We start from the raw sequence: 24349 nt of genomic DNA, 5'->3' as shown, positions 1-24349 counted from the left end.
AGTTGTTGTTTTTTTTTTTTTTTTTTTTTTTTCATATTCTAATCACCGTCTGGGTTCTGCATCATTATTGTCTGACCGAGTTGATTTGAACCTGCGTGATGGCGTCACGCGGCGTCGCGCTCTCCCATAATGCAGCGGGCCCGAGGTTTAGATCCAGTGGAGTTGAGATCGGTGAGAGCACTCGACGCAATGAGGCGGAGAGACACGACAACCGTCGAACCTTCATCTCCCAACTGAACACACATATACACTATTTCTCAAGCCAAAAATCACATCAGAAACATGTGGTACCGCCAATTCTCAATCCGCCCGAGAGGTCTGTGAGTTGCTGCAGTCCATAAAGCCCTTGAATCCGGAGGATTTTTCCCCCGTCGGCCGATTCGCACCGAGCAGGCAATGACAACGGCCTCCGCAACCCCGCAGCAGATGAGAGACCGGCTGCTGCAGGCCATCGATAGCCAGAGCAATGTGAGTAACCCGCTCACTCTCCTGCCGACCAAAGCTCACTTTCCCCGACACGTTACAGTTAGAGCCTCATTTCAAGCCGCCAAACGCCATGTCGAGCGTCTGAATGTGTGGCAGAGCAGAAATGGAGCTCTTTTTAGCAGTTTGCTAACTGACGGGAGCCACATTTAACGGTACCCCGCGAACTACACTAACGGAACTACCGGACAGGCGCGATATAACCCTGCCTTCAGACATAAGCATGCTTCGAGAGCTTTTATTAAAGCGGCCATCTCGATTTAAGGTGCATGTTGCGATCAGACACCGATGACATGTTGCGGGAAGCCTGTCGTCCGCTAACGTTAGCTGTTTCATGTCAAGCTATCTGCTGTGGAACTTTTAGGGCAGATTTAAAGAATTCTCTGCTCGTTTATCGCTTTTTGTAAGTTTAACAGTATCACTAATGTCGCCAGTGGATATTGTCTGTTGTTTCCTGCTTATACACGCCATATCTTGGCTAATATGAGCTCGGTATATGCGGTTAGCTGACCCAGTGGCATTAGCAAAGCGCTAGCAGACGAATCCACGCTGAGAGCAGCGAGAGAGCTTGATTCTGTTTCCCAAGAGATGAAACCTCTGTCGATGCCTTCAAACAGTCGCAGATGTTGTGGTCTTGGCTGTCCTCGATGTGTATGAACTAACCGGAGCACACAGCTGGTAACGTTATCTGTTCCGGCTACGTTACTGTGCTAACTAGAGCTAACCAACTGTCTGACTGGAAAATGTGACAGCCCCATCTAATCTTATACTAGGCTAACAATTGCTATCACAATTAATATTCCCAACTATAAGGTTCTTGCGAGTGTCTAAACCGGAGGTTTTATGGTAAGTAAAAACTGTTCGGGTTTTATCTAACTCTTACAAGATGTTTGATTCTGTTAACATTTCATACACACATTGACTTTATGTATTTTGGGTGTTTGGCTGTGGATGTCCATACAACGTTTATTGCGTTGTTACTAGTCTGTCGGGGTTAAATTGGTAGGTTAAGGTTAGGAGGGTCAGAATGCTGCCCTGGAGTAAATGGGTTAAACTTGTTGTCTATTGATTGAAGTGCTCATGAACAGTTTCTGCTTCCGCAGATTAAAGGTTGTTCAGACTTTTCCAAACTCACTGACTGTGAATGAGAGGTGAGAGGTCTATAATACACCAAATTCTACCTGATAAACCACAGAGTATCACATCTGTTTTAATATTCTAGAACTGACACTTACAAAAAGTGTGGAAACAATTTTGCTTGTGTGCCAATTGTCAGTGCATTTTTTATTTGATTTTGAGCAACTTCATGTTATATTGTAGTTTATAGCTAAAGGCTGGAATGCACTACACTTCTTTACAAAATGTGTACAGATTTTAAAACCCTAGTTATCAAACACTTGCTGACTTTGTAAATGGGTACAGACGATCGCTTTAACCCTGGAACCAAAAAACGATCAATAATTACTGCAATTTTTCAAATCTTCAATTCTTTCAAGTCTAAAGGCAGATTTGTGTTCCTATGTGGAAGTTGTAGAAACCGGACTGTTAATTGTGGTTTTTGAATTTTTTGCACTTTTACAGTCACTTTTTTTCTTAAAATAAATATTTTAATAGAAAAATATATTTCTGCATGTTCTAATGAGTAATATTGTTTCAAATGATTATAAACATGATTAATCATGTCTCTTCAGCACAGTTTGCAGTGCAAGCTGCAATATAAATATTACTTTATTTGTCTCTTAGAAAATCACATTTGATAGTAGCTTGAGTTAGGATGCAGATTTAAATTCATGTTCATTACTAAAAATAGTAACATCTGTAAAAATAACAACCTGATTTTTATATGGTGAAATTGAATAATTCTGACTGAGTTATATTTAAATTAACCATTCCATAGTAGCATACTTTAACCACAGTTAAAACCACACACATAGAACCTCAACACCATAGTAAAAATGTAACTATATTGTTTCTAGGTATTTATATGAAATAAACAGTCTAAAAACTAGGGTTGTGACGAGACCGTTATCCCACGAAATATATATATATATATATATATATATATATATATATATATATATATATATATATATATACACACATACATACACACAGATAACCATTTCTCTGGAGGCATAAAACATTTTCATTTATTATTATTCTTTTAATTATTGAAAATAACCAAATTTATATTTTTGGGGGGCAAACAAAGGGGATTTACTATTAAAATTATTACATGGAAGAATTGTTGTGATTTAAAAAAAAATCATTTTAGTAGAAATAGTAGTAAGCTATGTAAAGTTACATTCTACTTGAAAATAGTATTGGACTTTTATTTAGATTTTATTAGTTCTGTTCATGTGATATGATGGTAGTTTTACTTAAATCAAACGGTAAAGTCACTCTCAGAGCAGTTCTGGAGATATTGTTCATGTGTTTTCAGCCTCATTTAGTGAGACGGCAGACACTGAAATCATAGCTTCTGTGTAGAAAATGAAACGGCGTGTCTGCATCATTCATTAACATAGACACACAGAACATGCAGGATTCATATTTAAATCGATTTTTGCGACTTTATATTTACAGATACATATCGGGATTTGATTGAAGTGTAATGACCTACTTTTGATTTTCAGTTCAAAGTTTGACAAATTCCCTGACATTCTGCATTAAACTGAATTCTGTTTTTATGACTGGATAAAGACTACACTGCATAATTTTCGTGCTTATGTGTCCACTTGCCTGATGTGAATATAAAATATCTTACCACCACTGTTGAAAGGGCAAGTGTAATGCAAATATATTTGAAAGGTCTGGGCGAGGATATTGTCACGTTCTCGCGAGATCGGATCTCATCACACCCCTACTAAATACATTTAGTGTAAATGCACAAACACTATAGCTTAATGAAAAACTGTAATTATATTCCATTAGTATATTTGAGGCGGAAATGTGCCATACTGTGATGCCGTCTCCTGGCGCGACGAGACAAAACCAATAAAACCCATTACAAACGAGGCATTTGTTGCATCCAGTGGGGATATAATTACTGATTATAATGACCTGTACTGTCTTTTTACATGTTGCGTTGCATATCGCACCACATAAACATAAAACTGTCTCTGCATTTCTGATCAGCAAAATGACAAACAAGCGCTACTCTACACTGCGCAAAACTCACGTTTGAATAATCAGTGGCAAATCCTTGAAACATGAAAAGGTACTTACAGGCTGTGAGTAGAAGTTGGAATGGTATCACTTTATAGAAAAAGCCTTTATGCACAGGCGACTTTGTAGGCTACTCTCCCAGGTTCAGGAAACAGTCCTGTGTAAAATGCGCTGCACACATCTGAATGTTTGGGTTGAACTGTTCTGGAACGGTGTTGTAAATACAACTTAACCTCTGATTTCTAGTTGTGTCCTCTTTTGGAAGGCCAAACAAAGTAGTTTAGTTTTGCTTTCACAAGGAAACACACAGCATCTCCACAGCATGGCAAACAATACTATACCGAGAATCACTCACTATTCATGAATATTTGGGTGGTGTTATGCAAATCTTCCCACATATTGATGTAGACTTGGGGGCGTGTTTAATCAAGGTGTTTTTAGAAGGGCGTGGATGAGTCTTAATTTTTTATAAAGAATATCTCTTTGGGTTTGAGACTTTAATATTTGCATCTTTAGGGATATTATCTATTCACAAACCGCTTGTAACACTCCAAAGAGAAAGGAAAACTTGAAATTGCAGTATGTGCTCGTCATAAACAGAATTTGCTTTGAATTGTAAAAATCTGGAGACTGACCAACTTTCAGCGACTAGCAGCAGATTGGAGGAAAATTCTAGCAAAAGTAGTTTAGTGTATTCCAGCCTTAGTTTTGAACATTTAAAATATGTTTCCAACATTCTTCTATACCCATTATCTTGGACAACATTTCACAGTGTCTCATATCAGGCTTGTGTTAAACTCTGTCTTCCTGAACAGATCTGTAACATGGTTGCAGTTCTTGATGTTATCACCAATTTGGAGAAATACCCCATCACCAAAGAAGCACTTGAGGTTGGTAAAGACACACACTAATCATCAGTAATCTAATATCAATCTGCCTTTGACATGACAGATCAAGTACTTACCGGGTCCAAGTAAGCACTATATTTCAAGCATGAATACTATCATTTTTTTAAGCTAAGCTTTTAAAAACTCATGAGGTACACTATTGTTTCTAGGCTCACAATTTCCCAGACAGCAATATTTCAATGATTTAGAAAAGATAAATCACTGTCTGGCTAACTGAGACTTTGGTATGGAGTTAAAGTTAGGATAATTATCTCTTTTTTTGTAGTAAAACAGCACACCATGAATATATGTTGGCACCTTTTGATCGAGCATTTGGACAGGAAATGTCGCTTGTCGTCAGATTTAACAACCAGATAATATCTAGTCTACCATTATTCCTTCATTCACATTGCATGGTTTTAATTTAACAGAAAAATAATTTTTGTGAAGATATGACTTGTAAAATGCAATTTTACTTTCTCTGATGTTTCCTTTTCAATGCAGGAAACCCGCTTGGGAAAGCTGATCAATGATGTGAGAAAGAAAACAAAGAATGAGGACCTTGCCAAACGTGCCAAGAAACTCCTGCGGAACTGGCAGAAGCTGATCGAGCCCGGCCAAAGTGACACTCCAGTGAGAGGAGTGCCAAATGCCCCGGGTTCTGCCAATGGCGGTGCTCATCCCTGCCGGACAGACACGCCTCCAGCGGTCCCCCCTTCAAGCAAGGTTGCTCCTGAGCTCAAAACCAGGAATGACATCCATAACACATACTCCCCAAAGGCTGAGAAATCCAGCAGCCGAAAGCGGCGGGGAGAGCAAATGGATAGTCTACATCTGCCACCAAAAATGACGAAGACGTCCCTTTTTGAGCCAATGTATTCCTCTTCCCCACCATCAAATGGCATTAGGGGGAGCCCTGAGCCACTCCCGGATAAAAATGATGTACCATCTGACAGAATCCGCATGGAACACCTTGAAAATGACCGGCACAACAAAATCCCTATCAATGCTGTGAAGCCTCATCCGAGCTCTCCGGGGCTCACCAAACTACCTAGCACTTCCTCCTTACTCAAAACGTCAGTGTTACAGCAGCACGCGAGAATGGATGGAGGTGGACCGCATCAGGCCAAAAGCCCTCGGTACTCCTCAAGTCCGCGCAGCATAATGCATGAAACGATGGCCAAGAGGTCTTCAACATATGCACCTAAAGGGACTCTCTCGAGCCCGTCACAGAAATCAGCCCAAGTGCCCTCGCCTTTGCCCACACTGCAGCCTTTAACGTCGCCGGCCCAGGTGAGCATCGGCGACGGTCCATCATCTGTGGGGCTGGAAGGCTCGATGCACTTGCATAGATCTACAGATACACTTTCCCAGCCCACACACACCACTGCAACATTGGAGCCGCTCTCTGGATCCCCGCTCGCCATACACGGCTTGGAGGGCATGGAGACCAAGGGGGAGCGGGGAGGAGTGACCTCCAACTCGGAAGGCAAAAAGCGGAAGAAATACAGACCTAGAGACTATACCGTAAATCTTCAGGGGCAGTCCGCGGAGGACAGGACCAAACCCGTGCGGTTAAAAGAGCGTAGGTTGACATTTGACCCGGTGACCGGACAGATTAAGCCCCTCACTCCAAAAGAATCCCACCACGAGGCAGAGTGCCAAGCCCCACCAATCGCAGAGCCAACGGTGAGGACTGAGATGCCTCAGCAAAAGGCACCTACGTCGGTTCCCAACCCCTTTCAACAGACAAACTGGAAAGAGCTGTCCAGAAATGAAATTATTCAATCGTACCTTAACCTTCAGAGCAATGTCCTCACATCCTCTGGAGCACAGACCCATGGGGCGCACTTTTTCATGACTGAATATTTGAAGCGGGAGGACAACGACGTCAAAGAGACCCGAAAAATGCACGTTTTAGTACCGAGCAGCTCCCCGACAGAACTACCCGGGGTGACTCGGGACGTAACGAACGAGGACCTTCTCAGAATACATAACGAACACTGGCCAGGGGTGAATGGTTGTTATGACACCAAGGGAGCCTGGTTTGATTGGACAGATTGTATATCGTTGGATCTACATGACGATGAGAGTAAACTGAACATCCTGCCCTATGTTTGCCTGGACTGAGAGAACAGGGCTTGGAAAAGTTTTCAGTGTTCCCACTGTGAGTCGTAGGAGATCCAACCGACTCTCCTCGTCACTCTGTACTAGGTTCATCTTACAGGTGTAAAGAACGAACCAACGCCGGTTGTTCAGAGTTCAGTTTTCCACAAGAAGGAGCTGAAATGATGTCCTGATTGTGATATGCTGCTACCAACAAGAATTTGCAAACAAGGGTTGTATATAACGGCTCGCAGGGATTTAACTGGGCCAGTTCTTGCACAACATGTGAATAGGAGGGTCTGAGCAAGCATTGAGCAGTACATATGTTTAAAAGCAAGTCGAGAACATTTTTTGGCAGTTACAAAAAGCTTTATGTGACAAAGAATAAATTATAAAAGTTTCTTATCATGTATGCATCTATTTATTTGACCATTTTTGGTTTCCATTATTATTATTATTTTTCCCTAGCAGAAGGTTATCCACTAAGATGTGCGGATATGTTTGAGGCTTTTCTGTTCACATCACACATTTGTCCCCTTATTTGTGATGTACATGAGGCATATATAAATACATTTGTTTCCCACAGCGGCTCTCACATATGTGTGCTAATTGCGGTAGATACTGACATTCCGTCATTTCTCGCTTAACCTTTCTTTCTCTGTTTATTTAATATCAATGATTTTCATATGAGAGAAAAGCAATCTATTTTTAGATGTTAAATCAATATTTTAAACAAATCTGTTTGCCTAGGTAATTGTAAAAATACAAATATGGTTAAATGTCAAAAAAAGAGAAGGTATTCTTGTGCTAGAAGAAAACGCAGTGAATGGCCACAGAGGGTGCTACTATTCATCTTCATACTGTGAGGACAGGAAAGCAGGAAAACTTTAATATGCTGGAAATATACTTGTTTCCATTCCTTTTAGATATTGTTTGCCTTACTGAAACCATTCAATAATGACGTTCCTATTTGAAGAGCCTTAGTGAATGTATGGCATTTAGACTTTGGTTTAGGTGGTACAGAAGGAAACACCTCATGGGATCTGCCATTTTTTCCTCATATGGACGCATTGTGCTATAAATGTGTCAATAAATATGCGCGTTATCCTGCTTTTCTGTACATAGTTCTTGCAATCCATGTAAAACCTTTTTTTTTTCTTTTTTTTTTTGTGTGAACGTAATTTTTTTTTGAGGAAACAAAGCATTTGAATGGAAGGCCCAATCATTTGTTACTGTTCACAGGCATCTATAGACCTAGATTTATAGGTTGTGGTCCTAATATTCATTCAGTGTTTTCAGTTTGACATTGATCTTTTTTTTTTTTTTTTTTCATTCAATAATTTTTTAATGCCTTGCCATTGTTTTAAAGACAGATTTCTTATGAAGGGGGTGAAACCCATTTGCTGCCGACTTGCAAACACTGTGTGCTCTGCTACCTTCGTCCTACCAATGTGCCTTCGATGTAAAAAGTTTGGAAAGGCTTCCATTAGCTTCACTTGGTTTCAAAAGTACAGCATATGTTTTCTTAAAACCATGTCAGATAGTCCAGGGATATGCATAGTTTTTGAAGCAAAGGCCATCTAAGAGCTCAACACTTGGTTAGGGTATTGCAAATACAATTTGCAATTTAAAACTAGAGGAGAGACTTCTTTGATCATTTTTGATCAGTATATTTGTTCAGTGTTTAACATCACTCGTTTGTTTGAAAAAATAAAATGATCAAAACTATTTGCTTCATGGAACCATTTCTTCCATCAAGGTGATTTGTCCCAAACCTACATGATTGACATGTGCATGAGTGGAATATATAACATTTAATATTTCTATTCCTTTTCAGGAAAATATGTTGTGCTAAAGGAATCAATAGTAATTAACTAAATGTGTTATGTAATGTACTATTTAAGTGTGATTGCTGTAGTCTATTTGCTTATTTGATGTGTCATGGAAACCCCCTTTAACTGAAGCTAACCAAAAGTGGTTGCAGTAAAAACACACACTCGGCCTCAGTCTTAAAGCGATAGTTCACTGAAAATGAAAATTCTTTTGTTTACTCTCCTTCATGTCATTCTAAACCTGTATGGTTTACTTTTCTTCAGCTGAACCCAACAGAAGACTTTGAAGAATGTTTTAGCTTATTTTCAGTTCGCTTTATTCAGCTCAAGTTAGTGTGGTTCAAAGCAACACTAGACTCAATTTAGCAGCTTTAGGGGCAATTAACATAGAACACTTTTTTTTCTTCTTCTTCTGTGAATAATGGACATGTCTGACTGTTATGGTTGCATATTTTGCACCATCTTGCTCTTGACGGGACATTGTAAAAATGCATTGTTTAAATGGCCCTTACACACCAAAGATTATAACCAAACTATAATTATCATACAAATTCTTTGAGAATGAGGAATTATGCACCACATCTTTAAAAATAATAGCAATATCAGCAAATCACTTAAAAAAATTCACCGGACTTTAAAAAGTTTGAGAAATTAAAATGACATTAACTGAAGCTTGCTTAGAACAAACAAACATTATTAAACATTATTGATTCTCGAAGTGGACACCAATATAATACTTATAGTTATCTTTCTTTGTGTGAACAGGTCTTTAGTCACCATTTAAAAGAATAGTTCACCCAAATATGAAGCGTACTCACCCTCGGGCCATTTAAGAAGTAGAATGGCTTGTTTCTTCAGAACAGGTGAACATTTTTCTGATAAACGAAGATAAAAATGAGAAATGTAGCATTACATTACTCACAATGTTCATCAATGAAATTAACATATTGCGAAGTGATAAGCTGCATGTTTGTAATAGACAAAATCACCATTTGCTTTTGGCTTAAATGTGTCCTTCAATCATAATATTACTTTCTGCAGTAAAAGTTGAGAGAAATATGCACAGATCAAGCACAGTAACCAAGCAAAAACATTTCAAAACAACTCTTAACAAATAATTGACACTTCCCTATTTAGCATGATATCCTATTTTGCACTGCTTCCTCAGCATTTCAGAGAATTTTTTTATGAATGTAAGTGACATCATTCAGTAGCCTGTCTTATTCCCAGAGGTGCTTCATTCCTCAGCTACCGCGCGTCTGGAATACCAGGATGGACACACGGATACTCCCATTGTAAAGGAATTTGGTACTTTAGTGCCATATATGGAGTTTTTGATATCAATCAGGGCCAAGAAGGAAAGAAAGAGGCGGAGTCTGCGCTCTCATTGGTGAAGAGGTAAGCCGAGGGGAAGTTCTAGATCTACATACTCTCTAAGATTGTAAGTCAGACAAAACTATCAAACTTTTTCCGCAGTCTTTCTTTCACTTCCAGACAACCTGTTTTGAAACTTTGGCTGCTCTTATCGCTGACACAATGTCTTCTCAGTTCAACAGAGGTCCAGCATACGGGTTTTCAGCGGAAGTGAAAAGCAAGGTAAGTTACGTGAAATAATCAGCAAACTAGTTTAAGACATTCGTGAAAACGTAGACATGCTTTGTCTTCCATATTCTCACTTTTTCACGTAAAGCGCGTTGAGTACCGGGAAAAGCGCTATATAAACGTAACGAAGTCCATCGTAGCTCATATTTAATATAAAGCACGTCGTCTCATTCTGATGAATCTAAAGTGTATCAAATGTTTCCTAAACTTCCTTTAGTGTTAACTTGTAACACACGTGTTACGATCTAAGGCTAAATCTCAATCGTGCTTCATGTAATGCACTTAGCATTATACTTGCTGGCAACTGGCTGTCAAGTTAAAGTAAGTAAAACGCTAAATAAATCGAGGAAACCGTAAGAAAGTTAACAAGAAACTCTTGGGGCGTTGCCTCCAGTGCTCAAATATGTCATTGTAATCCGGCCTGAAAACCACAAAGCTTGTGCTCACAATCAAGTTGCTGCTGGTTCACATTGTCCTTCCTGTTAGGTGTTGATGTCATTTTAGCATATAGTTAGCAGTCCTGGTGTCAACTCGATAGACAGATTGAAGGTGTTAGAAAGGCCTTTGATTTCCTTGTTTTGATGCTTGACTATATATTTAGACATTAAATATAATTATCTCACGCACATCTTTATATACTTGGGACCTTAAAACAATTATCATGTAGATTTGTGTTATTATTGAAATAATGAGTATAGAGGTGTCTTATAGTCTGATTTTTGTATCATTTGTTTATCAATGTCATATTCATATTCCCACTAGATTGCACAGAAGTATGACCCTCAGAAAGAGGAAGAATTACGGATTTGGATTGAGGGCATCACCGGGCGCTCAATTGGAGACGACTTTCAGAAAGGGTTAAAAAATGGTGTCATACTCTGCGAGTAAGTTGCTATCTTGTCTTTTATTCAATAATAATTTCACAACGTACCCTTGCGTAACCCCGAGGTCTCGATGTTTCCTTAAAGGCTCATAAACAAACTTCAGCCAGGTTCTATTAAAAAGATCAGCCAGTCATCGCAAAACTGGCATCAGGTGAGCTGAGCTTTTCCACTTCTCTGAAATGTTTATTCCTAAATGTTTTAGTAAAGATAGAGACATTTTTTTTTAACCGTTGTCTGTTGTGTTCATTTAAACTGCTGATAAGATTGTCTTTTATAGTAGAAGGTTAAGTTTTGTCTATTTGCATTCAGCTATCTTATTGTGTTGCAGCTGGAGAACCTGACCAACTTCATTAAAGCGATCACCACCTACGGACTCAAACCACACGATATATTTGAAGCCAATGATCTGTTTGAGAATGGAAATATGACACAGGTTCAGACCACGCTCCTGGCTCTTGCTGGCATGGTAAGCCCTGCTGATTGATAGAATTTCGCCGGAGAACAGCCTAACTTTGATATTTCAGTCTGTGATCATAGATTCTCACTGTGTTTGCAGGCTAAAACCAAGGGCATCCACTCTAGTGTAGACATTGGAGTGAAATATGCAGAGAGACAGGAGAGGGCATTTGATGAAGAGAAAATGAAAGCCGGGCAATGTGTCATTGGATTACAGGTATGATTACATTTATGACCACATTTCTGTCGTTATTTTAAACCATCTGAATTTGAGTCACAATTTGTAATCCAGAACTCATTCTGGAAAGTACCGTGAGAATATTTGTAGCTCACTTGCATGTCTTTTAATAGATGGGAACAAATAAATGTGCAAGTCAAGCTGGAATGAATGCTTATGGCACCAGAAGACACCTGTACGATGCCAAGGCACACATTCTGCCACCAATGGACCATTCAACCATCAGTCTTCAGATGGGAACCAACAAGGGTGCTAGCCAGGTAAGTACCACCCTCCCTGTGTCCCATGATGTTGCTTTATTGCTTAGTTATGAGGTGTTATTAACTAAAACCATCAAAAAGCATTTTCATTAGGCTGAAATAAAATATTAATATTAGATGAATATTTTCAACTTAAAAAAATTAAACAAGTTTGAAATGTTGTCTTGGCCATTTGCTGACATAAAAAATGTTTGAAGTAAAAAATAAATGAAACAAAAAATAAATTAAAGCTAAAATGAAATGTTAAAAGAACTTATTTTTTCTTTTAAAAGCATTTTATTTATTTGACATTAGACTGAAATAAATAGATATCAATTTCAACTTTAACCGTTAGAAAAAAAATTAATGAAACCGTTGCTTTGGTGATAAATTTAAATATAATCTATTCAAGTTACACTAAAATTACTTTAACTGAAACAATATAAATTAAAGTTAAATGGAATATTAAAATGAATAATAAAAATGACAGAAATACATGACAAAATTATGATATTGCTAATTTTCGGCGTTATATCATTTTAATAAAAAATTATATATATATATATATATATATATATATATATATAGAAATAAAGCTGAAATGAAATATTAATATTTCACGAAAAGGTTACATTTGAATGTTTTGGAAACATTAGTTCAAAAATCTAAATTCTATCAATAAATGCTGTAATGGTATATGAATAATATTAAGTAACCCTCATCTGTTTATAGGCTGGTATGACCGCTCCAGGGACCCGCCGTGCCATCTACGACCAGAAACTAGGCACAGATAAGTGTGACAACTCCACAATGTCTCTTCAGATGGGCTACACTCAAGGTGCCAACCAGAGCGGGCAGAATTTCGGGCTTGGCCGTCAGATCTATGATGCCAAATATTGCCCCCAAGGTGCACCCAGTGCAGGTGAAGAAGCTGAGACTGGCTACACGGATTACCAAGACGAGGGATACCAGGGTTATCAGGATGATGGTCAAGATTACTGAGTCAACCAGTCGCAGGTTAGGAGTCTGAATGAGAAGCTAAAGGAAAGCTGATACTTCCTTGCCAACAGAAGACCCAAAACATTCCATTATACCACAGTAATGTGCCATCTGTCAGATGAAAGTGACCAACATGAAAATATCACTTAGTTTTAACTATCAAGTTATTTTCATAAACATTTTTAATTTGAAGCGAGAGCCCTGTAAAACATATCAGTTAATTATGAGTATTGATACTTGTATTTTTTTATATGGTTCATGTGACAGTCTTTTAATTGCACAACCACTATAATAATATTTAGTATTTGCTTAATTGTTTAATATAGGTTTTACTTTATTTTTAATTCAGTGAAAATGCTGATTTCTACTTTGATGTTAAACACAAGTTTGACGGGGGTTATTGTAAAGTTATTCACATAATCCCAAATAATGATTTGTATTTTCTTTTTTTCTAATCAACCTGTTGTGAAGAAATTCAATATTAAGTATGTATTGGAAAACGCGTTACGTGAGCCTGATTCATTATTTGAATATAGAACATGCTCAGGGGTTTAAAATCACTTTTTCTTGTCAGTAGAGCATGTGAAGGTGAATTTTTGCTGTTACAGTTGAAAGATGCAAAGTTACAATTGTGAGGGTTTAGATAAGGTGAACCTTCACTGCAGTTACGTGGTCCATTTGCATTAATTTAAGAGCTGTTCCCCAGTAATATTTTGTTAGTGTATTTTTAGGCTTGTAAGTGAGAGCACATGCATAAAAAGGAAGGTACATCTGTCATTTCAGCAGGATTTTATTTTAGTCATTTCTGCTTTTGACATTCTAAATATTATACTTCCTTGTTTGATGTGAGAAAATGAATGGGTTTTATTTTATTTTTATGTTTTATATGTATTTTTGTTTTATAATACACTTTATTTCTCATGCAATCTGTAATGTGTTTTAAAGGGTTAATCTTTTTATTAGTGTTTCATATTCTCATCAAATATTTTACCATTTGCAGAGCCAGAACAACTGGAGTTTGTCTTTGTTTTCTTTGGATTATAGTATTGTGAAAGGAAATTGAAGTATAACATTGTGCGCCTTGAACATTCCAAATTAGGAACTAAATTCCCTACTTTTTTTCCACAGTATTTGTTCTCATTCCAAATGACCCTTTGTACTAAACAGTGGAATTCTTAGGTCTGCTCAGATAAATCACATAAATGAATATCTGTGTATGCTTTACAATTTTTTTTTTCTTTCTTTTTTTTTTATTGGAATTAGATTGATGAAGTAATGACCAGGTTCATAATAAAAGATTATGAACAACAGTTACTTTTGTCATGATTCATTTAATTTACAGACTGTTGCACTTGGAAAATTTCAGTATAAACAAAGCAGGTATGTTATCTTCATTCCTATGCAAGTGGAAGATGACATTTGCAAACGTTGGAACAACTATCTTATTTCTCAGTGGAAGTCCTGGATCCATAATCAATTATCCAGTCAGTTAAACTGTTATGTACTAACTAGTACATACTCCGATACAAGAGAAGGGCCCACCTCCCATATAGCACACGTACATTTGCAAGATGTCTGTTAAAGTTAGCTTCAAACATTTGATGTCAGTTTCATATTTATAGCATATTAAAGACATTTTGTAAACTTCTATTTGATATCTGATAGGAAACATACTATAAATTAGAATGTCATGGAAAAGTTCCTTTATTTCAGTAATTCAACTCAAATTGTGAAACTCGTGTATTAAATAAATCCAATGCACACAGAGTGAAGTAGTTTAAGTCTTTGGTTCTTTTAATTGTGATGGGTTTGGCTCACATTTAACAAATAACCAAAAACGTAAACTACTTCAGTCTGTGTGCATTGAATTCATTTAATAAACGAGTTTTCACAATTTGAGTTGGATTACTGAAATGAACTCTTCCACGAAATTCTAAAGGTGTGCAAAAACAGTATGCCGGAATTTGAAACCGGGTTCCCTTGTAATAGCGGGCTAGTAAAACGGTTACAACAATTCTAAATATGATTTTTAAAAATAAATTAAATACATTTTACTCCAAACTACTCTCAGTATCAAGATTGTGACGTATTTTCCGTCCCTCACACCAGGTGGAGCTGCTTAACAACATCTCTCCAGCTTCTTCGGTTCGCTCCAGTTCTTGCTGCCTGAGGTTGCGATTTGATTTTACAACTTCACTTTGTCCTCACATGTGCAGGTTTTGCTTTTAATGCCTTACTTGTGCCTTTTCTCAAACAGGTCTGCTGTGAGCTTGTCAAAATGAATGTCTTCTCGTTAATGAAATCCTACATTCCGTGTTGACACGCCGCTTACCTCCATACTGATTTATCTTCACGACTCCTGTTGGAGCAGGTAGACTGCAGCTCAGCTCGCCATACAGACAATATAATACAAAAATTATACTACACATGTAATCTGGTCTGTACACTTCCTTACACTTAAATGGAACACAAAATAAGTATTTTGAAGTGTGTATATGTATATCATTGACATCCACTGTATCATTAAAAACCCCTCAGCCTCAGTGTTCCAAAACAAGAAAGAAAGAAAGCCCTATGTCAAAATTAGTTTTAAGTGGTAAAACAAATCTACTTTTTTATTATACAAAAAATACTTATCTTTTTGGTTTGCAATGTATTAGTTACACACATCAGGAAAAACTATGGCAGGCCTGTTGTGTATATTTTGCCTAAAATGGTTCTAAATTTGTCCAGAATATTTTTGTTTTCAGATGGTGGCAGCAAAATGCACAGTGACTTTTAGTGAAATGCAAAACAGATATTAAAATAAAATACAAATACAAAACAGCAAAGGGTGCGAGTGGATCATCGGGATTACTGACAATCAAAGGTGTTATAACTGAATAATATTTGTCAGTTTTCTTAGTAATGTTCTGTTCCAGTGGTTCTTAATACAGTAACAGTATATTAATAGGATTAATAGACAGGATGAATGTTGAATGTAGCTATAAGAGCCAAAATGGCTAAACATAATGGCTGTTATATTATGTAACATGTCTTTATGTTTGTGCAGTGGCCTAGTTTTCAATTGGCTTTAATGCTCTTAATAAATTCCATTTACTGTAAATAAAGGAACTACATGCAGAGACCTTGTTTCATAATATCACTTCCACTTGACATATGGCAGTTCATATGCCTTTGTCAGTGTAAAGTCCATAATTGTTACCTTTAAGCCTGTGACGGTCAAAGGTATCTGCAATTATTTTAAAGCAGGATTTTACATGTAGACCCCGAACACATTTCAGCTTGCTTCCATTTGTCTACACACGATCTTATCACAGCTGAAAAGATAACTTTCTTTCAAAGGTGATAAGACAGTTGTTCTTGTCTTTAAACCGTAAAAGCATTTGACTGTTAAATACACTAAACTCATCTGCAAGTAAGTAACTGAAAGCACATTAGTGACGATTTGGCAGGTTAAGAATTTCTCTCAGGTGTGAAACATTGAGTGTGACACTCAGAAGCCAATGCAACTTTAGTTACTAAGTCGAGGCAGAATAAGCTGATTTCCGCTAAGTAAGGTTCACGTGTGGTTAAGACCATAAGGCACCGCTCCTGTGGCAACATTCAAGGACGTAAGCATTTTTACTTCAACTAAGACTATAAAAGCTTTTTCCTTTGATAAAAGTTGGTTTTATGAGTGTTTTTGACTGTTAATAATAAAAGTAACAGCACTTCAACTGTATGCATGACTTTTGGTTATATTTGCAGCCATCTGCTCAATTATATTAGTTATGTTTCTTGTCTCTAGGGCACCGAGCAAGCTTGAGCACTGCCAGGACATTCCAGCATCACTTGCCGTCTCATGGGCATGTAGATGCACTTTACCCTCTGTTCTGATAGGAGCTGTATATACCTGCTTAGCACTTCATACTGATCCAAACGAGCCCACTTTATTCTAAGTTTGTGTTTAGTGCAAGAAGTGACACAGACGGTTTTTTAAATAAAATCAGTTTTTATTGGTCTCTTCAAGGCCAAACATTTTTTATAAAAACAATTACAAAATGTTTTACTTCTTGGAAAAAAACATAAATTATAAGCGAAAGGTACAGGAAATACATAATGATTTTTTTGTACAACATTTAAATAACTTTTAAAGTTGACAACAACACAGTGGTAATGCTAGGAAGAAAACGCATGTTATTTACAGAGAAGTGACAGCTATGGACATATAAAGGCAGTCAATGTGACTGAGAAAAGGAATCTCCACAGGAACTTTTCATTTGATTTCAAAACAGGAGAATACACAAGTAGTCTCAGATCATTTAAGCTTTTGAAAGACAGCGTGTGCGTACCAAAAAAATAACTTCAACATTCAGATACTTGAAATGAATTGTCAGGCAACAAACTTTCAATGTTCTGCCGATCTACTAATGCATGTCTTTGTCGATGAATAATGCCTTAAGATAAACAGTGCCTTTACAATAAGCATTCTGAAAAAGTACTGGCTCAAGCTTATATAGCTTATTTGGTCCGTATTTTAGTGGCAAGGTTAATTTCTTCCCTAAGCTTTTTAGCTTTGGAAAGTGCTTGCAATGGTGCTTAACCATCAGGTCTTTTGACGTCACCCTGCCAGATTTGTCTAAACACGTAGCAGATCCTTACAGTGGCCTGCATCATATAAAACATGCTGCTGCTTGCAGAGCTCCAGGCTCATTTAGTTCTAAATAAAAGAGCCTATTTTTGGGCAGACTGGGATTTGAGAGTCCAACACATTCATGATTCAGACTTTGTCTGTTCTGACAACAGTAGACACTCCTTATAGAGCAATAGAACTTTTCAGCACAAACATGTTATTTTGGCAGGTTTCGAATTGTGGTTTCTCCACCCATATCATTGGTTCAGATCTCAGCGGAGGTCCTCTATGACTTGTTTTCAATCTCGGCGGGTGCAATCATCATGGTGGTGGTTTTCAGTGGGTAGTAGCGGCCGCGCCAGGTTTTCCAGAACACTCCTTGTTTTCTCTGGTGCCTTTGCTTTGGTGCAGGAGTAACAAAATATCTCCCGTTCAGGTTTGAGCGACCACAATTACTAAACCACCAACCACCTGGAAAGCCAAAAATAGAAACCAATTAGAACCACAACATCACCCACACAGAAAAACCTGTTTCATGGCTCATGGCATCACTGATGTTACCTGATAGCTGTTTGGCACAGTTGAGGTCATTCTTCTGGTCGTTGTCCTTGTCGCGTGTGGAGAAGGGCACTGCAGATGTTTCTGTGGACAGAGCGCTCTCCAGGTTTCCACTGGGGCTCCCCAATATGCGCAAAGAATAGTTGCCCTCCTCGCCATTCAGGCGGAAAGGGTAGTTGATGGTCTGAACCTCATCCCGCCAATCAGAGAACTGCACCTTGAGGATGTAGTTGCCACTCTTGGACACAGAATGGATCTTCTCTAGGCCGAGCCAGAACTCACCTGAAAGTGACATTAAAGAGGGACATTTAAGAGACGTGTACTCTGGTCTAGGAATAGGTCAGGAGATTTAGTCACTCTGCAATTAAATCGCTTAAGGGCATTAGGGATACAGGATTTGACAATGTTTCCTCTCCAGCCAGGGTTGATCTGATCCTCTATCCTTAATCTGCCACTCTACAGCACTTATTAAAGTGTAAATCACTTCGCCTTAAACCAAAGTGTACTGACAGAAGTGGCTATTTGCTCAGAGCCTGTTGATCATATGCAAAACGGAGTGAGTTCACATTGGATTCTTACCATTTAGGCTCCCAAAGCCAGTCTGGTATGCCTGCCATAGTTGATCAAAGTCTACAGATCCATCTTGGCGTCTCTGGATGACTGTCCATCCTCCTTCTGTGGATACATGCACAAAACAAAAGGATTACAAGCTGTTCTGAGTGACGTTTTGAGGATGGGGAGGCAATATGCTTTGTGATTTACCAAAACAGCCTAAGATGCTCTTTTAAGAGTGCATGTCAGATATAAATAATCATATAAAAGTGGCAGAAAATTGATTTGCGCCACTTACCGGGTGTCATTTGGCAGAAGACTTCAAAAGGCTCAGAGTCAGTTGGCTGGATGGTGTACAGCCCGCTAGTGGTCTCACCCCTCAGGAACAACTCATGACAGTCAGAAGCCATAGCTGAAAGATACAAAAACACCACAAATGTTCACACATCTGCAAATTACCTCTCCCTAAGCCTATCCACAAACAGGGATGTTAAAGTTGGCACTAAATGGAAATTGCTCACACATTCAGAACAAGTGTTTATCTCCATTGCTTAATGGTGAACTAAACCTTATCTCAAAGACAGAATCTTATCCGTGTCACCCAAGAATCCAAAAGATAGCATGGATTTTGTTTTGAAATGCAGGGAAATAGTCCAAATCATCTGACGTGTTGTTATTAAACAAACGTCATATTGGTCTAAAAGAACGTTCAGTGTAATGCTGTACACACTGACATACATTCCTCAAGCATCATAAGTGCACTATCTGGCTCACTTTGCAAACATCTGCCTAACAAAGGCAGTTTCACATGTGAATTCTGACCTGCCTGAAACAATTGAGGGTGTAAACATGACCTTTCCCCCAGTTCCCAAGCAGAGACTCTCAGTAGAGCTACAAGCAATCCTTCCTCCCTGCCCCCCTTTAGTCCAGCCCCCCACGCCTCCTTCACATGCACAGCACCCCTCTGGTGACATCACAATGCATGGACAGCGAGTGATCAGGGAATGCCGAGGCTGCTGCTGCTGCTATTTGAGAAGCAACTGCACAGGCCTTCAAGGGACTATGTGAGATGGGAGTAAAAAAAAAATTATAATAATTTGGCACTGTCTGTCCTGTTAAAAGTTGGATGCCCTACATTAACTGACAATTAAATAAAAAACAAATATTTTAATGATTTGATCATATATATATATATATATATATATATATATATATATATATATATATATATATATATATTTAACCAATATTTCAGCAGATTTAAAAGACTCAAAGCATATGGTATTAAGTGAAGTGGTCTTGTTTAGTGTGGCACACTTCTCATTGACTACAATAAAAGGGGATCTGTGTGGATGAATAGAGGCGGGGGGGTCTGAGGGGGATAGTCTGGCTCTGACAGATCTAGGGTAAAGGTTATACTTTTTCTTAGAGAAATTACCATTTTTTGTTGTTGTTGTTGTTTTTTTGGAGTGATCTCTACGTGACAGGGAACGTTTGTACAAAGTTCATGGTTCAAAAATATGCACTCTGTACGGTTTCAGTGGATTAGAGCCAGGAAATCTAATCTAAGGTAAAGGATATACTATATCTGAATAAATAAATAAATAAACAAATAAAGCTTTCCCTTTGCTCTTGGCCAGATTTGAAACAAATCTCTGTATGCTTGTGACCCTGAGTTAACAGTCCGAGACTGATGAACTCTCACACAATTGGGAGGCTTCCAGGAAAACGGTTTCTTTTAAAGCATTCTTTGGATCCCACTGATGTCAGAACTTGCCATGAGTGACTTGATTGTGTTCTATTGGATGACTGTTCTGGCCTGTGTGCTTCTGCTAGGTTCACCTTTCACCTACTTAGAGACAGCCATTGAGTTTCTTGTAAATGTACCATTTTCAACCCTATTGAATGTCTTCTCGTTAATGAAATCCCACAACAGTATTAAAATACTAATATTATATATATATATATATATATCTTTCTATCTCTCTCCCTATATATATATATATATATATATATATATATATATATATATATATATATATATATATATATATATATCTCATAGTTAAATGATTGAAATATTGAGTCTTATCTCCATAAGAAATTTCCCAAATGTTTTTAAATTGTTCCCCCTAACTGGACATGTTCTATCAGCATTATGCTGCTCATAACATCACATAAGGAGAAAAGCAAGTAGCACGAGTCTCAGCATGCTGATGATAAGAACAAATCGTACTCCAAAGATTGTTTTTTCCTCTCTGTATACAGATGGTCCATTCGCACATTATGTGAATGGGAGAATTCTGGTTATTTTCTCCAGTGTAGATTTGTACATACTGAATACATCTTAGCTTTTAATTGTGAAGGAATATAAAGTGACTTACCAATAGGTGAATCTCGCTGTTCAGAGCTCGCGTTCAGACGAACCTCAACCTCTTTCCGTTTGAGAGAAGACCGCTCGCCTTTCAGCTGAATCTAATGCACATGACATGAACATTATGGATAAGTTTGCAGTCATACACTTAACATTAACTCCATTCTACTAAGTAGTTATATTATATTTTAATATTGTTGTACATTACCTGGTTTTGGAGAGTCCGGATGCGAACATTTTGTTTGTCCAGTTTTTCTTGCTGTTGCTTGATGCGCTCGACTAAGTCATCAATGCGTTTATTTTGCGCCTCCAGCATCCACTGAAATCAGAAATAGTTTGCGGTCAGTTTTTATTCAAACTTTAAACATGGCCTAAACCTCAGCAGAGCGCAACGATAAGCATAGCTTGTTGACAAATAAGTGTACATTTTCCAGTATAACCGGTCCTGCATAGTCTTTTCAGTCGACCCAACTTTTCTGTTATGTAACAGGAGCATGAACTCGCGAAGTTCGTGCAGACAACTAAAAGAATTCTGCATACTTATGAAATATGTATTATGTGCTGAAATAACAGGTTCTTTTAAGCATGTTTTTGTTGTTGTTTTTCGCTGAAACGTATCGAGTGAAAGGTCAGCAGACTACAAACTTTCCAGGGGGTGAGTAGTATATCATTTTGCTCAGTCTGGACACAAACAGCTGCAGTCCTGCACGTACTACACGGCTCTGAGTTCACGCCCACATGGGTCATTATTATGTGCTCGTGTGCCGCTCAATGGTCTACTGGAAATGCTAAGTTTTAAAACATATAGCCCTCCCTTCCCACATCATTCTTGCTTAGTTCGTTAAAATATTTAGAATATGGTTTTTACAAACTATATACAAATACACAACAAAACCATCATTATAGGGTATATATGGATGGCTGAAATCAAGACAAAATGCTTTCACTTTCATTTAGATTTTAAAATGAGTGTTTTTCACCTACCTGAATGGTTCGGGCATCGCTGTAGTTGCCGATGGCTGTTTCCAAACCCTCTCCTTGCATCAAACCATCTACTTTTTCTTCTAGCTTATTCATCCTCTCATGGTCCTTCTTCCTGTCTCTGAGCAGCTCCTCTGTCTTCTGCCGCAGATCCATGGACACGTTTAGGACCAGGGTCTCGCGTTCTTCCAGACTCTGGGCTTTTGCTTTCAGTGCCTCACTGTCTTCTTGAAGCCGATGGGTCAGCTTGGCAAGCTCAACTACAGTGACGTTGAGGACCTTCATCTTGATGGTGATGTCTTTCACCTGGCCTTTGGTCTTGTCCACATGCTCTTTGAGACCCTGACCTAGCTGCAGCAACCCGTGTGCAAGCACATTAACATCATCCCATGCCGCATACTGAATTCTCTTCTCTTTTCCAGTAGCAGCTCCTCTCTTTTCCAGCGGGAAGCTTGTCCCGGAGCTTGCCAGGACTGTGATGCATAGCAGATTTGCCAATGATACTTTCATCTTGCCTGTTTTGTGTCTGTGGTTTTCTGGTTATTCTAACTCGTGGTAAAGACTAGTAAGCCGTCCCAGTATTCTTAAGAGCACCGGCTCATGCTGTTGAAGAGCTAGTTCCTTTTTTATATCCTTTCTGAGCTGTCTAGTGTGTTCTGATTGGTTGACCATCTGGAGGGAGTGTGGGTGTCTGCTCAGGTTTCAACCTCCTCCCCCTTAACCATATATTTGCTTCAATTGTGGACCGTAATGTAAGTATGGAACTGGTTGCAACCAGAATGCCCTTTGATTTTATTTTTTATTATTATTATTATTATTTAATGGAAATTGAGTGTAGGTCTACAACAATAATGCATATTGAGTTTAGTCAGTTTTAGTCAGTGTTTTAATTGATTTGATTATATTTATATTAACATTTTACTACACTAATTCACACAAACATTCCTGCTGAGACTTTTGAGGTGTGAAGGAAATACAGAATCTTACAGATCGAATGTCAGTGATTCCAGTTTGGTGCATCCTGCCTTGTATATTTTTTGCATATAGTGGGCATTAATAAAATATACATTATATATAGAAAAACACATATAGAAGTTGAATTAGTGTGAATGGACACCGGGTTTTCCCGTCATGAAGTCATTATTGCAGCAGAGGCTTTGTGTAGAGAGACGAGGTGAACGTGCCGTAACTGAGCACTGTGTGCACAGAACAGTGTGAGAATTAGGGGAAAGTTCATGCTCACAGAAAGCAGCATTCACTGGAGGTTTCTGAAGACTACACTCGGTTACCTCTTCAGGTCATGCCTGAGAATTGGCCTCTCCCATAGAAAACCAACTCTCCTGTGTTATTAGTTGCTTTGTCTCATGAATGATACATAGGGCTAGGTGTTTATTCCAGCGAGTGATATCAAAGTACAAATGTTACAGAGTCTACATTTCGGCATTCATGAGCTTTTCAGGTTTTCAGAGAGAGATTTGCTTGTTTTTACTTTTACTTTGTTTGTGCCTTGCAGACATGGCCAAAACAGGATTTGAAGTGGAGAAGAAGTCACTTGATTGTTTGTGACGTTTGTCTTATATGAATGACTTGTATAAATGACTGTGTATGCCTTCAAATATTTGGCGTCAGTAAGATGTTTTTGAATGTAATTATTACTTCAGCAAGGATGCATTAAATTGATCAAACATGACGGTAAAGTCTTTAAGTTTATGCGTTTTACTATATATATCTATATCTATATATATATATCTATCTATCTATATATATATATATATATATATATATATATATATATATATATATATAGATATATATATATATATATCTATATCTATATATATATATATATATATATATATATCTATATATATAGATATATATAGATATATATATATATATATACACATATATATTTGAAATAAATGCTGTTCTCTTTACCTTCTATTGATCAAATAATCCTGAAAAATATTAAGCAGCACAACTGTTTACAACATTAGTAATAATAAAAAAAAATCTTTCAGAAATCAGCATGTTAGAATGATTTCTAAAGGAAATAATGGAGTAATGGCTGCCGAACTTTGCTATTACAGAATACATTACATTTTTAAATATATTAAAATAGAAAATAGTTAATTTAAAGTGTTATAATATTCCATAATATTAATATTTTCACAGATTTTTTTTTTTTTTTTTTTTTTATAAATGCAGCATTAGTGAGCATAAGAGTCTTCTTTCAAAAACATTAAAGACTTTAACTGATCCTAATCATTTGTACAGTAATGTGTGACTTGGGCTTTACTTTCTTTACCGTGCAGGAAACAACATATAAAGTATTAAACGCCTTTAAATGCCTGTGTAATCTATAATGTGATGCG

General features: G+C 37.7%; 3 protein-coding genes across 5 annotated transcripts; 2 read left to right on the top strand and 1 right to left on the bottom strand.

The window, feature by feature from the left end:
• The first annotated feature begins 119 nt into the window (after window positions 1–119).
• Window positions 120–7052, top strand: LOC128028699 (mediator of RNA polymerase II transcription subunit 26-like). Of its 3 annotated transcripts, none has more exons than XM_052616005.1 (4): window positions 135–468; window positions 1587–1634; window positions 4467–4541; window positions 5043–7052. In XM_052616005.1, the coding sequence occupies exons 3-4, from the start codon at window positions 4476–4478 to the stop codon at window positions 6666–6668; spliced, it is 1692 nt and encodes a 563-aa protein (XP_052471965.1). In that variant the 5' UTR covers window positions 135–468; window positions 1587–1634; window positions 4467–4475; the 3' UTR covers window positions 6669–7052. The 3 variants fall into 3 exon arrangements, with proteins under 3 accessions (XP_052471957.1, XP_052471965.1, XP_052471975.1); XM_052616015.1 differs by lacking the exon at window positions 135–468 and adding an exon at window positions 482–1329; XM_052615997.1 differs by lacking the exon at window positions 1587–1634 and having other exon boundaries at window positions 120–468.
• Window positions 7053–9904: 2852 nt separating this feature from the next.
• On the top strand, window positions 9905–14204 carry LOC128028759 (calponin-2). Its single transcript, XM_052616082.1, has 7 exons — window positions 9905–10072; window positions 10841–10962; window positions 11047–11113; window positions 11291–11428; window positions 11519–11635; window positions 11770–11916; window positions 12628–14204. Exons 1-7 carry the CDS (start codon window positions 10013–10015, stop codon window positions 12895–12897), a joined length of 921 nt encoding a protein of 306 aa, XP_052472042.1. The 5' UTR covers window positions 9905–10012; the 3' UTR covers window positions 12898–14204.
• A 2664-nt stretch (window positions 14205–16868) lies between these two features.
• On the bottom strand, window positions 16869–22590 carry LOC128028740 (angiopoietin-related protein 4-like). The gene is made up of 7 exons (XM_052616066.1): window positions 21978–22590; window positions 21202–21312; window positions 21004–21094; window positions 18918–19031; window positions 18647–18742; window positions 18071–18349; window positions 16869–17980 (listed from the first exon to the last, which is right to left on the bottom strand). Exons 1-7 carry the CDS (start codon window positions 22482–22484, stop codon window positions 17796–17798), a joined length of 1383 nt encoding a protein of 460 aa, XP_052472026.1. The 5' UTR covers window positions 22485–22590; the 3' UTR covers window positions 16869–17795.
• Window positions 22591–24349: the final 1759 nt, after the last annotated feature.

The sequence above is a fragment of the Carassius gibelio genome, chromosome A2 (genome assembly GCF_023724105.1).
Source record: "Carassius gibelio isolate Cgi1373 ecotype wild population from Czech Republic chromosome A2, carGib1.2-hapl.c, whole genome shotgun sequence".
In the NCBI taxonomy this organism is placed as follows: Eukaryota; Metazoa; Chordata; class Actinopteri; order Cypriniformes; family Cyprinidae; genus Carassius; species Carassius gibelio.
The sequence above is the reverse complement of the archived record's forward strand: the minus strand, read 5'-3'. Positions and strand labels throughout refer to the sequence as shown.

What these genes read in the sequence shown, in the direction of transcription:
- LOC128028699 (XM_052615997.1), top strand. Translation starts at nt 397, where the DNA reads ATGACAACGGCCTCCGCAACCCCGCAGCAGATGAGAGACCGGCTGCTG. An exon ending in CCATCGATAGCCAGAGCAAT is followed by an intron (nt 469 to 4,466) that starts GTGAGTAACCCG and finishes CTTCCTGAACAG; the next exon opens with ATCTGTAACATGGTTGCAGT. An exon ending in TCACCAAAGAAGCACTTGAG is followed by an intron (nt 4,542 to 5,042) that starts GTTGGTAAAGAC and finishes TTTTCAATGCAG; the next exon opens with GAAACCCGCTTGGGAAAGCT.
- LOC128028759 (XM_052616082.1), top strand. Translation starts at nt 10,013, where the DNA reads ATGTCTTCTCAGTTCAACAGAGGTCCAGCATACGGGTTTTCAGCGGAA. An exon ending in CAGCGGAAGTGAAAAGCAAG is followed by an intron (nt 10,073 to 10,840) that starts GTAAGTTACGTG and finishes TATTCCCACTAG; the next exon opens with ATTGCACAGAAGTATGACCC. An exon ending in AATGGTGTCATACTCTGCGA is followed by an intron (nt 10,963 to 11,046) that starts GTAAGTTGCTAT and finishes GTTTCCTTAAAG; the next exon opens with GCTCATAAACAAACTTCAGC.
- LOC128028740 (XM_052616066.1), bottom strand. Translation starts at nt 22,484, where the DNA reads ATGAAAGTATCATTGGCAAATCTGCTATGCATCACAGTCCTGGCAAGC. An exon ending in ACAGCGAGATTCACCTATTG is followed by an intron (nt 19,032 to 21,003) that starts GTAAGTCACTTT and finishes TGTATCTTTCAG; the next exon opens with CTATGGCTTCTGACTGTCAT. An exon ending in CTGTGCCAAACAGCTATCAG is followed by an intron (nt 17,981 to 18,070) that starts GTAACATCAGTG and finishes TTGGCTTTCCAG; the next exon opens with GTGGTTGGTGGTTTAGTAAT.